Source organism: Elgaria multicarinata, chromosome 15, assembly GCF_023053635.1.
Source record: "Elgaria multicarinata webbii isolate HBS135686 ecotype San Diego chromosome 15, rElgMul1.1.pri, whole genome shotgun sequence".
Taxonomy (NCBI): domain Eukaryota; kingdom Metazoa; phylum Chordata; class Lepidosauria; order Squamata; family Anguidae; genus Elgaria; species Elgaria multicarinata.
Genome location: NC_086185.1, coordinates 13,499,246 through 13,517,018, shown reverse-complemented (window position 1 = coordinate 13,517,018; position 17,773 = coordinate 13,499,246). Strand labels below are relative to the sequence as shown.

Genomic DNA, 17,773 nt, shown 5'->3' with positions numbered 1-17,773 from the left:
TTCGCCCGTCTCTATTCGCGAACTCGGTTCCCCACAAGGCTTTGCGGTCGGCTGCGGAAGCTCACGTGTTGTTTGCTTGCCCTGCGAGCGACGCGGCTGAGGAGAAGGGAAACGGAGCTGCGGGCGGGCGCCCAACCAGGTAGGGAGCAAGCCCTCGGTCGGAGATGTGCTTCCTTGCATGCGTCTGCTACACGGGCGGTGTGTAGGTGGGTGGGGAAGGCCGGCTTTCGCATTCTCCGCACCGCCGCCCTAACCCGACTTAAAGGCCTGGCTGTCGCCGCTGAGTGAGGGGAGGCAGGAGCAGCCCCGGACTAGGCCCCGTAGCCATGGCAACGCCCCCCCCTCGGTCAAAAGGTCCCTCTGCCCTTTCTCCTTCCCTTCCGTCACTCGCCCTACGGCGCCTCCCCTCCCTCCCTCCCGGCGGCGCTTTCCCCCTTGGGTGGCCTGCGCGGTCAGCAGCCAGGCATCCGGCAGGTCAAGCTTCCCGCCCCTCCCTCTGCGGAACTGTTTAGACCAGCCTTCCCCAACCTGACGGGCTGCTACTCCAAGACGGGCTGCTACTCCAACGCCCAGCATCCCCAGTCCAACCCAAGTTGGGGAAGGCAGGCTTAGGCGCCGCCGCCGCCGCCTTCCGTCTGCATTTTATTTATTTATTTATTTATTTATTACATTTTTATACCGCCCAATAGCCGAAGCTCTCTGTCTACCAAGAGCACGAGTCGACCGCCTTCCTTTAACCCTTCTGCCAGTTTGGACTACAATTCCCATCGGTCTCAGTCAGCCTTGTTGTAATCCCAAACGTGTGGAAGACCATGCCCAGAGGAGCTCAGAGCCTTAAAATCCAGCTTAAGAGGAGACAACAAGAAATAAATCGTAAAAGATTGCTTAATTTGGAGGAAGGTGGAAGGAAGGGGAAACAGAAGGGAGGATTTATGTAGTCATTCAGAGCCTGTCTTGAAAGATCTGCCCTGGTTGCCAATTGCTTTCCAGGCTCACTTCTAGGTGTTGGTTTTAACCCGTAAAGCCCTACTAGCTAACTAACCTGCTTCTCATGGGTTGAAATTAGCTTTAGGTTGATACAGAGAAGCCTTCAAGCCAATTTACACAACTGTCACAGTTGAACACTTTGTGCACTGTGTGAAGGCACCCCTAGGCATGGCCCCTGCCATGGTCCACCCCTGTAGCCCCCTGAGGAAGGGGTCTGTCCACTCTATCCCCTTAGATGGAGCTGCCCCACAGCAGAAAGGAGGGGACCAGGCCTGTAACTCAGCCTACTACATTTCCCTGGCTTCGAACTATTCTTGTTCATTTTCTCATACTGTTTCCCCTCCATTATTTGGGGTTTGTTTGGTTTTTTAAAAACAATGTTTAGAAACCATGAATGTTGTATGGTTAAAATATGCTCACTGCTGTGCCGAATCATGATGTAAAGTTTGCTTGAAATCGATCAAATGGTATTGAAGCAGTACATCTGGCTGCTTTTTTGGTTCAAGATGTCAGTCAGAGTTTTCACCAGCCTTAAAACCACTTCAGAGTTTCTTAACGATTGGATGTACGTTTTTTGAGTCCACTGAGGGCGTACAAATGCTTCCTGTTGTTTATATAGAAGAAGATAAATGGCGTTAGGACAACTATCTAAGGGACCTCCTGCTGGTTATGAACCTGCCCAGGTATTAAGATCTATAGGGAGACCTCTTTAGAGGGCCCCATAACCTTTGAAGGCCCGTTCGTCAGGTACATATGAAAGGGTTTTCTTCTATGTTCCTCCAAAACTGGAATGTGCTCCTTCAAGAATTATGATTGACCCCCATACCCTTGACTTTTAGAAAGGCTGTGAAGATCTTTCTCTTTAACCTTTAAGAATATGTCTAGCTTTAATGTTCTACTGTTCTTGTTTTTATTGGTGTTCAGTTTTGTTGTTTTAATTTACTCTGGACTGCCTGGTTGGATTCTTAGCAAACAAGGCAGTATATAATTATAGAAATAATGTTTACTTAGAATATTTATATCCCACCCTTTGATCAAATTAATTTCAAAGTGGTTTACAGTAAATGTTTCCCCTCTTTCTTCTCCAAACCAACCTTTTCCCATGAAGTTGCTTAATCAGTGTCGTGTACTAAAGTTGAGCTTAAGTAGGTATAAGTAAGGCAGATATAGGCATTCAGGGGATTCCTGTCAGGGAAAGCTTCTCCCTGTCACAGCATTGTTAACTTAATAGTATTAAGGGTCCTACCTGCCAGATAGGAAAAAAGTTCGTAATGATGCAGTATATGCCTGCCACCTAAGGCCAGTTTCACTTAGACAGCAAGTCCAGCTAAAATTTCAAGGCACCATCTGTATGAAAAACATGCAGCTGCAGAAGAAGAAACCTGACACAATTTCTTCACACTTCTGCTTTGAGAAGGGTCAGTGTCCACTCATGTGAACCCACGCTCTCTACAGGCCTTGGCACAGCCTTGATGGGGGACAGATTTTTCTTGCTAAGCCTAGTGATGTGATGGATACTCCCCATACTTGCTTTACCAAGAGCTGCACTTTCCCAACAATGATCCACTGTGATCTGCTTAGAAAATCACACCAGTCCCAGCATGGGACTATCTGGAAGGGACCTTGAGCTTGAATGCAGGCATAGAATGAAATCAAATGATATAATCAAGGTGGGCCAGGTAAAAAGATTAAACTCTTGATGAAAGAATGCATGCATGGATGCCTTATGGCTGGGTCACATTGAGCAACAGATTTTGCCTTGAGCAAGTTGTAGGACTAGGATTACGTTAATGTTCTTCTTTGTGCAAGAAGCAGGGCTTAATAGAAGCCAAAATTTGCCAAGCGATTGCTGAAACTTTTTACATGCAAGGGCTGCAGCTTGGAATATGTGTAGTAGTAAAAGAGATGGTTCATTGGGAGTTAGGGAAAGCCTTTGGGATCAGACCGTCAGACCATGTGCTCAGGAAGCAGGTTGTGCAAGCACATCTCCTTTTAAAACTCATCTGGAGCAGTCTATTATTACTTTATTATTTTGGTTGAGTAAAGAATGAGCGTTCACTGTCAGACTGCCCTCCAGGCTTATGAGGGCAAGACTGAGAATCAGCTTATTCACTAAGCCAGTATTTAACTTGTTGCTTTGTATACATTTCTAATACTAGTTGCAAAGCCACACTCACTTTGAGGGTGAAGGACCCCTGTGACTCCTCAAAAATATGTTCGTCTTCACCCAAACCCTTCTTTGCAGAAGTTCTGAAGAACAGGGCAGTGGTGTACATTTGGAAACAATATGCTTGAGGACAGCAGTTGAAGTGGACGGTTTAACTTCAACAGCTAGAAGATAAGTGGGAAGGAAATGTATGCTGATTACCCAATACAGTACTGAGGTTTGAATGCAGGGAGGCACAACGAAATTTCAAAGGTAGTGGTAATGCGACATGTTCCAGAGTAGATAAAACTATCCATTTAGGAGTGAACTAGTTGCTAACTAGTTTGGGTTGGCCAAGACAAAAGGTACTTTCAATAGCTCTCCTTCCCTTTCCACAGCTCTCCTTCCCTTTCCACTATTCAGCCCTCAGTTAAGGAATTGACTTTTTTCTTGGAGGCTGATCTAAGAATCTGTCAGCAACAAACTACTTTAGCTGTACTAGATTTCAGTGGCTGGAGATAAGGGGATGGTGTGATGGATCAAAGAATAAAAATGGCATGCTGCTATATTAAAAACATGTAATATCTGCAAGAGAGAGGCTATAAAGTGCTTGGCTGCTGAAAGTTGGATCATTGCTTATAGACTGTTCACATAAGTCTGTGAGTGGCTCTTTGTTTCGGCTTTCTTGCTGTGCCAGATGTTTGGCCATTTGTAAGCATCCTGACTGGTCAGGCGATGAGTTGGATTAAGTCATATGCTCCTTTCATACCACAGAGGTGGCCTGGTGTTTTGTTTGTGTCATGCAGAGACTGTGTGCTGTGAGTTAAGCTGCAGTGCTGCTGCTCTGCTTTCATGCTTGCCATGGGAGGGAACGTAGTCATTAGGGTATAAATGACTTTGGTTGCAAGATGTTAATTCCCTTGTTGGCCTACTGTGTCACCCCAGATCAGCCTCCACCAACCTGTTGCTGCCCGAGTGTTTTGAACGAAAGCTCCCAGGATTCCTGACTATTGGTCATGTCGGCTGAGGCTCGTGGGAGTTGAAGTCCAAAACATCTGGAGGACACCAGGTTGGGGAAGGCTGCCACAGATACTCACTTGCACTTCTTTAGAATTAGTGCTTTAAGGACTGTAGCTGCAGTCACTGGCACTTGAAGCTAGAATTTAGACATACGAGGAAAGATGGTTTAAGAATGGGTGAGCAAATTTTTAGAAGTGAAGTTATTTTGTTGGGTTTTTTTGGTGTTGGTCATATGAAAAAAATCCTAAATCCATTTTAGTGTAATACCTTTATTGTGCCAACCCAAAGAGTTACAAAAAAAAGTGCAAGGTTTCATGATCTCCAGATCTCTTCAGCAGGCAAGGCATTACAAGAAACGGGGCAGGGGGAGAGAGAAAAATGGCCGATGATGTTGAAGTCATGTGTCTGCATGATCGGCTTGGGGTCATGTGTCTCCATGCATGGAATGCGGGGAGGAGGGGTCTGCAGACTTTCAAATAAACCCTTGTTTCAATGTCTGCGGAGTCTTCCTCCATCATTCCGTCAAACCAGCTTCTTTTTCACGCCAGCCTGCTTTTTGTACTGTCTTGCCTTAAGAAGAGATCTCAAAAGCTTGCGAATGTTTTGTGACCTTTTGGTTGGCCCGATAAAGGTATTCCATTCTTAAGGATTTTAGAGCAAATTAAGGCATAGGCATGTAAATCAGACCCCCTCTGACTATTAAATGTGTAGCTAAATGTGTCATTTGTATCTTGGTATCTGTATCTTCCTGTAAATGCAGATTGCTCTCCCAGAGAAAGATTCTTGGCTAGGGATTCCTTGAGGATGAGATCAAGGCAGGAAGAGAGACTCGTATCTGTTTCCTTCATGGTCATGCCAAGTAGCCGAGATGCATGTCCGATACAGGGGAATTCTCCCCAGTCACATACCCAAGCCCATGAAATAGTTGAGTCCAGCTGGTACATGGCCACAGGGTTTGTAAAATGCTAAAGAAAACCATAATAGGTCTGTCTGCATGTATTATTCTACCAGGGTGAAGTTACTACAGATTGGAAAAAGACTATAGTTCAATGGTAGCAAGGGTACATACTTTGCATGCAGAATGACCCAGGTTCAGTACCTAGCATCTCCAGTTAAAAAGAGCAGGTAGCAGATGATCAGGGTTGGGGTTAGAGGGAGAGGGGAACCCAATCATCTTTAGATTAGATGAGCAAATAGCCTGACTTTTCACCCTCCCTCACATGGGAACTCTTGGTGCCTGCAGAGGCCTCAGTAATCCACAGCTGGAGCACATGACTTCACATGGCAGCATGTGAACAGACCTCTTAAAAGAGTAGGAGAGGATTTTGTGTAGCTATGCAAACTGCAGAAGAATGAAACTCGGCCAGTTATGATTATTGTCATTTAAGACAATAAGCCAGTCATTCATGAATTGTCTGAAATAGCTAGCTGAACTCTTGTGGAAGTAATGCACTATAACCCCCACTCTCGCCAGCTAACAGCTCACATAGCCAATGCCATGTTGGCTGGGGATGATGGAGTTCCGGTCCAGAGCATCTGGAAGACACGAGCTTTGGGAAGGCTGCCTTATCCAGCTTCCACTATGACTGCCACACAGACTAGCAGTATCAGATAAAATAAAGTTGATTTGTTTTGTTTGAACAGTGTCTGGCACCACCTCTCAGAGTGGAGGTGGCCGCAGCTCTGAGCCCCTTCTCTAATCCCCCTGCTGCAGCAGTTCTCTTCTCACTCTGTTTCCTCCATTCTTTGTATCCTGCAAGAGCTGTTAATTCAGGAATATACAACTCTTTGGACTAAATGTTATTGATAATATATTCAAATTGAAGGGAAGGATGCAGGACATGAAATAATGGGCTCAAGTTACAGGGAGCCAGATTCTGGCTGGACATCAGGAAAAACTTCCTGACCTTTAGAGCAGTACAGCAATGGAACCAATTGCCTAGGGAGGTTGTGGGCTCTCCCACACTAGAGGCCTTCAAGAGGCAGCTGGACAGCCATCTGTCAGGGATGCTTTAAGGTAGATTCCTGCACTGAGCAGGGGGTTGGACTCGATGGCCTTATAGGCCCCTTCCAACTCTACTATTCTGATTCTATGAATTGTGTACTTGTTTATTCACAAGGAAATTCCATTGTGTTTCATACGCATATCGCTCTTATGAAGGTCGATCGTGTGTCCTTTACTTAAATGAGTCCTGTATTTGAAGGGCTGTCCAATACAAGTCCAATTTAAAGATAAGGAATCATAAGAAAGGGATGCTTTTAGGTGGATTCCTGCATTGAGCAGGTGGTTGGACTTGATGGCCTTATAGGCCCCTTCCAACTCGACTATTCTATGTTACTATGAACAATGGCTTTTAAGTTACTCTTGTAATGCTGCTTTTCTAAATGGTGAATTTCTGCTGCTGATGCTTCAGCAGGCTTCGAAAGTTGCCTAAAAAGGGGGGAAACTGACATTCGTAGAACCGCTGTTTGTTCTTTTTCTCTTGGCTACACACCAAAGTGTATGTGGCAGAGGCTAAAGTCTGGTATCTGTGCTTTGCTCTGATGGGAAAACTGTTCCATTCTCTGTCTCCTGCCCTTACAGGCACCCTGCAGCCATGACTATCCTGTTCGCAGTTGTAGCCAGGGGCTCCACAATCCTGGCCAAACATGCTTGGTGCGGAGGGAACTTTCTGGAGGTGACAGAGCAGATCCTGGCCAAGATACCGTCTGAGAACAACAAACTCACCTATTCGCATGGAAAGTGAGTATCGCTCTGGGGAGGGAGGAAGCAGCAGCATGAGGGAAACAGGTCTGTTGCAGATGAGGGAATGAAATAAAGGGAGCTGTCCCACTGTGGGGTTTGGGGGGTAGGGTGGGTGGGGGGAAGCCAGGAGGAAAAGGCACGAGACTGGCAGAGTGAGGGAAACGGATCTGTCGCGGATGAGGGAATGGAATAAAAGCAGGTGGGGGTAGAAGCGCTGGTGTGATGGTCTTAGGTGATGTGCAGGTAACATGGGAGTGCTCCTCATCCCTGTTTTTATGCTCTCCACCTGCATCAGAGGTTAGGCCATGCCTGCTTTCATCAGAATAAGTCTGCAAGTCGAGGCAGTAATGATGATTGAGGATAAATATTGGGAAGAATGTCCTGACAATTTAGCCATTGTGGCAAAATCTCTACCTAGAACCCCTTAAAAACATTGTACTGGTGTCTTGTACTGTAAATGAGCCCTGTTCTGCAGCTACTGCCCTTGTTTTTATTGTTAGCTTTTACGGTGAGCTTTTAAAATTCTGATATTTTACTGTCGGTGCTTTAATTGCTTTTAATGTTGACTGCCTATGCTCTTTATTGTTTTTAATGTATGGTTGTAAGCCGTCTTGGGAAGGGCTTCTGCCCTGAGAGGCGGCTAAGAGACATTTTAAATAAATAAATAAAATGGTCTTGTCTTTCCTCAGTTATCTATTCCACTATATCTGCCAGGACCGGATTATATATCTCTGCATCACTGATGATGTAAGTATGTGCAACAAAGCTGTGATGTGTGCTTTTTGTGAACACTTGTACTCTCTGCAGGTGGTTCACAAATTTAAAAGGTGTGCCACTGAGGGTATGCTGCTCGTCTCCAGTATGTGGAGGAGCCCTTCCTTTAAGATCAAAGAAGTGTCTGTACAGGTTGTCAACCCTTTTGTTTGCTGGTGCCTGCAGCTTCCTGCCCTCCATCTGTTGTCTCCCTATAGCCACACACACACACACACACCCCACAGGGGTTTGAATTTGATTGTGTCTTGTTTGCTCAGTAAGTAACTGTGGCCTTTGAGAGAATTTTCTTTCCCCTCAGTATTTTAAAGTATATTTCTGGCCATTTTTCTGCGACAGAACTGAGCGGTATTATCATGTCCTGAGCATTTGTCTTCATATATCTCTTTGTGATCAGGAGCTGGCTGGTTACATAGAATTTCAGTGGTGCGGGTAATACTGGAGCTTCCTGGAGTACGTCTGGGTTCTATTGCACTATTTTGGGATTTTCCTTCCAAGGACAGTCTTCTGTATTTGGATTTGTGGAGGAGATTTGAGAGGGCGGTTGTCAGTCCCATTGCTTAAAGGCATTAAGAACGGTTTTCTGGGTCACACCAAAAGTCCACCATCTCATTTCCAAGTGCCTCTAGCGCACTTGCAAGCAGGACATGAAGGCAATGGCCTTTACCTGTTGTTTGTCCCTAGCACCTCCCACTTAGATATACTGGCCCACCACGGCTTTAACCATGGTGCTTAAGCCAGAAAGCCGGGCTGTGTTCAGAAGACACCTTAAACCACGGCTTTCACCTCGGTGGTTAAGCCAAAAAGCCTTATTCACTGTGATTAAAGCTATGGTTTAAGGTGTCTTCTGGACACAGCCCGGCTTTCTGGCTTAACCACCATGGCTAAAGCCATAGGTTTAAGGTGTCTTCTAAACGGGGCCACTGCCTGTGTACGTGAAAGTTCCGTTTAGCTTTTGCAGCTCATAGTTGTTAATACACACCAAACTAAAATGCGTTTGTTGCTCTGAAGATTTTGTTCTGCCTTTTCAGGACTTCGAGCGTTCCAGAGCCTTCACGTTCCTGAACGAAATCAAGAAACGGTTCCAAACCACCTATGGGTCTCGTGCCCAGACAGCGCTGCCGTACGCCATGAACAGCGAGTTTTCCAGCGTTTTGGCTGCACAGCTGGTGAGGGTCCAGTGATGTCAACCTGGTTGTTGCTGTATGCATCTGTAGAGCCCCCTCAAATGGGGCTGCTCATGGCTGACCCACCTGTGGCTACATCAGGACTTTCCCAGGCTTACTTCTGATAACTGGCAGTGCACTGCTTTGAATTAAAAATTTAGGGCTTCCATTTTCTCAAACCCCAAAGAATTACTTGTTAGCATGTATCAGGTTTAAAAACAAAACCCAGAATTTGAAAGAACATACATGCTGTGTTTCTGTGCGAGATTCTTGTACCCTGCCTTTCCACCTACACAACTGAGGTGCTCAAAGCAGCTTACATAACAAACCTAAAAGCACTTACATAAATCAAGAAATACAAATTTGTAAAAAGGGCAAAAGCAGCAATTCATTTAAAACTACCTCTCTGAAAAGTGTTCAGACTAGAACAAGGAGAATCCTGCGCAGTAAATAAATTAAAAGCTTGCTGGAAAGGAAATGTCTTTAGCTGTTGGCAGGACACTGGTGAAGTGTTCATGGAGAGAATGCAGATCCATATGGGGCACACAGTCTTTTAGATATTGTGGCCTCTAAGCTGTTAAGGGTATGACAACACTTTGAAAAAATGCAGTTGATGCATCAGCTGAAGTGGAGCACAAATGCTCATGGTTTCAGCCATCACCAGGAAAACCATTAAACTTTGGACCTGATCATTTAAGAATACTGCAAACCCCACTATAACAGGCCAACACCTTATCACTGGGTCACTGTTTTTAACTTTTGTAAACCGCTCAGAGAGCTTCGGCTATGAGGTGGTATATAATTTAATAAATAAATAAATTTGGCAGTGACTCTGGATATTCTGGGATCATGGTGGTAGCCTGTCCTAGCACACAGCACGCAAATGACTACTTTAAATATTGAACAGTTGAAGTTCAGATGAGCTTGTAGAAGGAAAGAGACCTTTTAAATTGTTAGTGGCTTTATTGCACAGAACTAGGGAAGGAGAAGAGAAGAATTGCTCGGGGGAGCTGGAGAAGCAATTGAAGTGGGGTTGGTGGAAACCCATGCCCAGCTCCCAATATTGGGAGTAGTTGTTTTTTTTCTGGGAGGTCTTTTTTGGGACTTCTTAGATTCTGGTATCACACTTGCCCATCTCTTGCTTCACCAACTTAAGCAAGAGCCAGGCATTTATGTCTCTTTCCCCTCTTCCCTTCATGCAGAAACACCATTCTGAAAACAAGGGTCCTGACCAGGTGGCCGAGACGCAGGCCCAAGTGGACGAGCTCAAAGGGATCATGGTCCGCAATATAGGTATCGTAGTGCTCATTGACACAGGTGCATTTGGGCGCCTTGGAAGTTCCTTCATGTGTAAGAGTGGCTGGCCAAGGATGGTGTAACTTGAGTGTGAGATGTACAGTCGTGTGAAAAAGAAAGTACACCCTCTTGGAATTGTATGATTTTACATATCAGGACATAATAACAATCATCTGTTCCTTAGCAGGTCTAAAAATTAGGTAAACACAACCTCAGATGAACAACAACACATGACATATTACACTGTGTCATGATTTATTTAACAGAAATAAAGCCAAAATGGAGAAGCCATGTGTGAAAAAGTTAGTACACCCTTACTGCTTCCATACGAATTAAGATGGTAAGTAGCAGACAGGTGCTGCTAAACAAATGCCTGTGATTAATTGATCATCAGCAAGTATGACCACCTCTATAAAAGTCGAAGTTTTTTCAGTTTGCTGGTCTGGAGCATTCAGGTGTGTGTTAACACAATGCCAAGGTGGAAAGACATCAGCAATGATCTTAGAGAAGCAATTGCTGCTGCCCATCAATCTGGGAAGGGTTATAAGGCCATTTCCAAACAATTTAAAGTGCATCATTCTACAGTGAGAAAGATGATTCAAAAGTAGAAAACATTCAAGACAGTTGCCAATCTTCCCAGGAGAGGACATCCCAGCAAAATGACCCCAAGGTCAGACCGTGCAATGCTCAGAGAAATTGCAAAAAACCAAAGAGTTACATCTCAGACTCCACAGGCCTCAGTGAGCATGTTAAATGTTAAAGTTCATGACAGTACAATTAGAAAAAGACTGAACAAGTATGGGTTGTTTGGAAGGGTTGCCAGGAGAAAGCCTCTTCTCTCTAAAAAGAACGTGGCAGCACGGCTTAGGTTTGCAAAGTTGCATCTGAACAAACCACAAGACTTCTGGAACGATGTCCTTTGGACAGACGAGACCAAAGTGGAGAAGTTTGGCCATAATGCACAGCGCCACGTTTGGCAAAAACCAAACACAGCATATCAGCACAAACACCTCATACCAACTGTCAAGCACGGTGGCGGAGGGATGATGATTTGGGCTTGTTTTGCAGCCACAGGACCTGGGAACCTTGCAATCATTGAGTCGACCATGAACTCCTCTGTATACCAAAGTATTCTAGAGTCAAATGTGAGGCCATCTGCTCGACAGCTAAAGCTTGGCTGAAATTGGGTCATGCAACAGGACAATGATCCCAAGCACACCAGCAAATCTACAACAGAATGGCTGAAAAAGAAAAGAATCAAGGTGTTGCAATGGCCCAGTCATAGTCCAGACCTCAACCCGATTGAAATGCTGTGGTGGGACCTTAAGAGAGCTGTGCATAAACAAATGCCCTCAAACCTCAATGAACTGAAGCAACGTTGTAAAGAAGAGTGGGCCAAAATTCCTCCACAACGATGTGAGAGACTGATAAAGTCATACAGAAAACTATTACTTCAAGTTATTGCTGCTAAAGGTGGTTCTGCAAGCTATTGAATCATAAGGTGTACTTACTTTTTCACACAAGGTTTCTCCATATTGGCTTTATTTCTGTTAAATAAATCATGACACGGTGCAATATGTCATGTGTTGTTGTTCTTCTGAGGTTGTATTTGCCTAATTTTTAGACCTGCTAAGGAACAGATGATTGTTATTATGTCCTGATATGTAAAGTCATACAATTCCAAGAGGGTGTACTTTCTTTTTCACACGACTGTATGTCTCTTTCCTGCACCAGCATCAGTGTGCTTATGCCTGGAGCTTGCTTTTTGGGGGAAGGATTTGTATTGGCAAGGGGTGATGGCTCTCAATGTGGGCAGTGTCACCTTTTTAGTAAGCTTGTGTGCTGCATTTCCCTTACCCGGCAAGAAGTTTGGGTGGGATAAAATTCAAACCATGTGTTCTACTTGCACTTTACCCTCAGCCTGAACTGGCCCTAGTCTCTGTATTGTTAGTTTGCCAAGCTACTAGCCTCATGCTTTCCTAAAGCCTCAGTAAAGAATCTTGCACCCAGCAAATAACTGGCTCAGAGATTAAGAGTACAATGCCCAGATGGTCAGTCACTGTCTGTCACCTGCAAACAAGTTGGTTGGGGGCCAAAAGAGAGTTGCTTTTCCACTGGAATTCTCATTGTCACTCTCCCTTCCACCCAGATCTGGTAGCCCAAAGAGGAGAGAAGCTGGAGTTGCTGATAGACAAAACCGAAAATCTTGTGGATTCGGTAAGTTTTGGAAGTGGGGCTACGAGACAGTAGGCTGAATAACCAGGGTATGTGTAATGTGTATGCAGCAATGGCAGGGCTGAAAGGGAGTAAGCAGTCTTTAGAACACAGGGCATGTCTTCTCCCCTAGGTGTTCAGACGGGCAAAATTAACTAGCTGTTTCTTTGCAAGGTTATTGTTAACCTAGCTGAATCTTTTGCTGAAGGAGGGAGGAGCTTGACAGATGCTGTTTTAAGATAGTTAGATAAGTGAGAAATGTGTTCTTGGGAGTGAAACTGCCCCAAATTCAGGATTTGGATGCATTTTGAATATCATTAAAGCCAAGTCAAGGGCCCCTGAACAACAGGCAGTAAAATGCCGGTGCTGACCTCAGTTTTTACTGTTCCTTTTTCTCTGCTGGTACTTGCTTGTTCTCAGTCCTATGTGAAAATGGAGTCGGGGAAGGGAAGCTTTTGCAAGGTGTACCGGGGAAGAGATGCAGAATAGAATGCGTGTGGGACGCAGGAATGAAAGGATTAAAGGAAACAGAAGGAATTCTAGACAAAGCTGGATCACTTTTTGTGGTAATTGAGGATGGAATATAAGCTTCAAGTTCAGCTTTGATACAAAGGCAAACCAGGGCCTACTCTTGAAAGTTCTTAATCCTGAAACTGGAAGCTTCTAACAGGCATTGATTTTTCCTTTCTCCCTTCCACAGAACATTTGAGACATCTTTTCTGGGGGTGGGTGGGTTTTTTTCTCCTAAATCTAAGCAGTTTTGATAAACATTTGATATGCTACTACACACCCACCCTGCATTTTTTTAAACAGTTCAGCAGTCTTTGTTCAGGTGCGTCTTTCAGCGCATTCCATGTGTGCCAGCTGCATAAGCAGCAGATGTTGGCATTTCTTTTTAATGACAAGCCATATACCTATCGCCAGATTTTTGGGGTGCGGGGGGAGGTAGTACTACTCCTGCATTTCTGATCCTGTAGCAAGTGATTCATGCTGTGCATGTTTATTTGGGAGTACGATCCACTGAACTTGTGAGTTACTTCTGAGTACACAGGGATTGTTATTCTGCAGCTGAGAGGTCTTGCTTAGATCAGTAACACAATTGGTCAGTTTCTAAGTCCACAGATCCTCCCAGTGGAAAAAAACCACACACACAAAAGAAAACAACCCCTAAAAACTTTCTAGATTCTATACATGATGCTTATATGGCTTTGGCAACTGAATGTATTTGGAAAGAATAAAGCACTTATAGATAATACCATCTGTAAAGATTTAATATTGTGAACCTTTCAAATCTCTCTTGGTTAAGGTACTGTACTTTTGTTTAGGAATGTATTACACAATCCTTGCAAAAGGGTTGCTCATTCCAGGAAATGAAGGTCAACAACTGTGGACCACTTACACATATTAGGATACAAATGAAATTGCCTATTGTCATATGAGAATTTTAAAAAAATAATAGCTGAGCATTTTGTAAGGGATGGGTGAAAGAGAAACTCACAGGGACGTCAACCACAGGCTAACACAAGGGTCCAACACCTATAAGCAGCTTTCCTGTGCTCTTCCCATAGTCTGTCACTTTCAAAACAACCAGCCGGAACCTGGCTAGAGCGATGTGCATGAAGAACCTCAAGCTCACCATCATAATTGCCATAGTATCAATTGTAAGTTGCTGTTCACATCTAAAGGGGAAGGGGGTTGGAGGGGGCGCGTTACACCTGAATCCAGACTTGGTTCTAAAAAGAAAAACAACCCTTATGCTTGTACTACGCTGCAAAGGCAAATCTTAGTCTTTCCATGATCTTTTTCTGCCTTGGAGGCTGGTATGTCTACATTCCCGCATCACCCCTTCTTGTTCCCCACCCACCCCTTCTGCTGCTTTCCCCCTCCCCTGCCCCAAATTCCTTGTGCATCTTTCTGCAGGACTAGTACGACTAAGATAAAATGAAGAGTAGTCTTGTACAATTCTGTCTGTGTATGACAGCCTTAAGCTCTTGGGATCTAGTAACTTCTGTTCAGAATGATGCACTTAATATATCCTCTCATTAGCTTGATCAGCAAGAGGAAAACTCAAGGCAGCCTTTGTCGAAATGTAGGGTGTTCCTTTTGTTGACCTTACTGGGCAGTGCATTTGCCTTAAAGCCACAGGTGGGGGAAATCACGAAGCGACTAAATGCTTTATCCACACAGGTAATAATCTACATCATCGTGTCAGCTGCCTGTGGGGGGCTATCGTGGCCAGATTGTGTAAAGAAGTAGCTGTGGGAACCAGCCAACCGCACAAGAGCACACGTGTAAGAGGAATGAGCCTCTTAAAACGAACTCGGACCTCCTTGCTCTTCACCCTCCAGGACACTTGAGTCTTTATGCCTTATCACCCCAAGCCACAGCCTCCAGGCAGCAAGCATCACTTTTTTTACACCTACTTGATGGGAGTTTTGTTTCGCCTTTAACTGCAGAGCTTCCCAAGGGGGAAAGGAAGGCATTGGGGGGGGGGGGGGGCGCTCTAAACACACTTCTGTATTATCATGCTTTGCACTTTACTGTCCCTGCTGGAAGTGGTGGGGAGAGCTGAAGGTTATCCTGTTAATTATTTAGCCCTTGAGGGGATAATGTGGGCGAGGACTGTGAAGCCAGTGGGTTTCTGTTCATGTCCCCTAGTCCAGATGCATGTGATCAGCTCCCCCCCGGACTTGCTTTCCCAGCAGTGCCTTTCCTAGATTCATGCCAGGCTGTGAACTTTGCCTTCGGAGGCTCCTCATGGGCATATTGGTGGGCTCTGCTTTGTGACATGGGTGAGTAGTAACTGTATGATGTTTTAATGTTGCTGTAATGTACCTGCTCTTTGTCGTTCATGTGTTTTGGGAGTCCTGTCCTCCTGCCTGTTTGGAATATCAGCCTGTAAGAGGTGCTCAGCTCTGACTTCACCTGCAGGGGGAGCAAGGGGGGGTGGGGGCTAAAGAACTGCTCCAGCCAGCAAAACCCTTTACCAGCCCAGAGCAATTGCACAGTACACAAGGATGGATATTGTCCACCTGATTCTGAATGTGGTAAGGTTTATGGTGCCTAAGTCACAAGGAAAAGTCTGATGTCAGGCAGATGGGACATTGGGAAATCCTGAGCTTCTGTTTTGTGAGGGGAAGGAAGACTGGAGAGGAGGTAAGGCTCACTAAAACCTTAATATCCTGCCCATAAATTGTGTGAAGTCACTTCCAGCATACAGTGCCCTAATTGGATTTGCGTCTCCATACTAGAGTCAGCTGCTAACACTGAGAGGAGGCAGACATGTAACTGGAGGTGATGACTTCAACGAAGTCATGCACATTGGACCAGAGGCACCTGGAAATACGTTTTGGCAGCTTCTGTCTGGAAGCTATACAGTTTCTATCGGGCCTTGGAGTAAAAGCACTGCTGCTTGAAGTGGTGGGCAAAGGAAGGTAACAACTAGTTTCCAGGGCAAACCTGCTTTGGAGCGCATGGGGCAATTGCAAATTGAACCGCTTTCTTTTTAAATGCTTGGTACTTTTATTATGGGAGATCTTAGGGCTTTGTGTGTTAGCAGTACAAGATAGTGAGCGAACTTTATAGGAAAAGGAAATTCTGACGGCATGCTGACCACAGAGCAGTTGCCTGATAACAATGTGAAACGTCTCTCTCCTCCCAGCTTCATATGAATTGCTATTGAAGTGCAGGGGCAACCCTCGCAGCGGGAAGACACTTCACCTGCCCCTGTACTGCTCTTGTACTATCTAGTCCTAGTTTTTTCTGTTTCCTGCAGGCAATTCCTGACATCTGGACGCAGGTGAGCACTGCTATATGTGCACTGCTGTCCTTTCACTGTGCTGCAGAGGTTGAGGCCTCTTGGGGTTGTCCTTGCTTGCCAAGGTTGGACACAGGTCCTGTCTGAGAAGGGCTCTTCTCCTTGTCAAATACCTTTCCAGGCACAAGTAAATATTCAATTCATTGTGCATGTTCTCGGAACTGTTAGTAGTCTTTGTTAATTTTCTATGATTTTGATTGCCTTTATGTAAACCTCAGAAATTGCTTGTTTTTAAAAAACGCACTGATGCATTATTGTAAAATAAAGTTAATCTGTTTGAATAAACTTATTGTACTGGAGATCGTTGATGTGAGCCTTCATGGAGAGGGGGGACGCTACTTACTGAAGGCTCTCGTGGTTATTCTAGCTTCTGTAAATAACATATAATTTCTGGAAATGTAGCTTAAGTACAGACATGAAACGAGGATCTCCGGGATAGACAAACTCCTTTGTTGACACAGTAAATACTGAATTCCTTCCCAAGAGCTATCCCACTGAGCTCACTTTAAACCTGGACTATGAAAAAAATAATAATCCCAAACCCCAGCCCATATCCTCCCTGTCTGCTGCTTAGGGGAAAGCAGGAAGAAATATATCCCTGCCCCTGAAACCTCCAACAGACCAGCCCATTCTAAGTTAACATCCATTGATTTGTCTAATCTACCTCCGTGCATAGCTCAAGTGCAATTACATCCTCCATGCACTGTTTGGTTGTGCATGAACAGGTCCAGCTCTTTTGACCACAAGCATGATTGCCAATACTTATTATGTTGCATCCACTGTATGTCATACCTGATCTGAGGTGTTAATTGCAAGCACCTCCAAGCCCATCTCATTCAGCTCCTAAATTTCAGTGGAAACATCAGCTACTGTCATTTCAGCAGGTCCTGTACATTTATAATTACAAGCACTGAGGTTATATAAGTGTTAATTGTTTAAAGACTGCATCAAAAGATCTATGAGCTCACAACCTTGCATAAAGTCTAACAATTTCTGCATGAAGCAGCTATACCTACTCATTAAGATAGTTTGTTTAGGATTAAGTATCATTAAAATTTTGTGATCAAAGGACCACTACTGATCCCAACTTAAGGAAACTTAAATGTCAAACTGCACACACTATTCATATCCCTTTGGTACTTTGGGCAAGCTTTGATTTAATTCAGCACATCGGCCCTCCCCAACCTGTAGCCCTCCAGATGTTTGCCAATGACAACAAATTATTTAGGGTGGTTAAAACAAAAAGGGATTGTGAGGAGCTCCAAAAGAATCTCTCCAAACTCAGAGAATGGGCTTCCAAATAGTAAATGTGGTTCAATGTAAGCAAGTGTAAAGTGATGCATATTGGGGTAAAACGTCAAAACTGATGGGTCTGAGCTAGTGGTACCCATCCAAGTAAAAGATATTGGAGTTATGATGGTCAGGCTTGATGAAAATGTCAACCCAGTGTGTGACTGCTGTAAAAAATGGCAAACTCCATGTTAGGTATAATTATACAAATCTATGGTGCGACCGCACTTAGAATACAGCGTGTACAACTCACCTGCACACCTAAAAAATATTGTAGAGTTAGAAAAAGTACAGAAAAGAGCAACTAAAATGATCAAGAG

At 44.5% G+C, this 17,773-nt stretch overlaps 1 protein-coding gene across 1 annotated transcript; it reads left to right on the top strand.

The window, feature by feature from the left end:
• The first annotated feature begins 55 nt into the window (after positions 1 to 55).
• VAMP7 (vesicle associated membrane protein 7) lies at positions 56 to 16,448 on the top strand. Its single transcript, XM_063141682.1, has 8 exons — positions 56 to 139; positions 6,738 to 6,896; positions 7,589 to 7,646; positions 8,702 to 8,839; positions 10,039 to 10,129; positions 12,282 to 12,349; positions 13,915 to 14,007; positions 14,534 to 16,448. Exons 2-8 carry the CDS (start codon positions 6,751 to 6,753, stop codon positions 14,600 to 14,602), a joined length of 663 nt encoding a protein of 220 aa, XP_062997752.1. The 5' UTR covers positions 56 to 139; positions 6,738 to 6,750; the 3' UTR covers positions 14,603 to 16,448.
• The last annotated feature ends 1,325 nt before the right edge of the window (positions 16,449 to 17,773 follow it).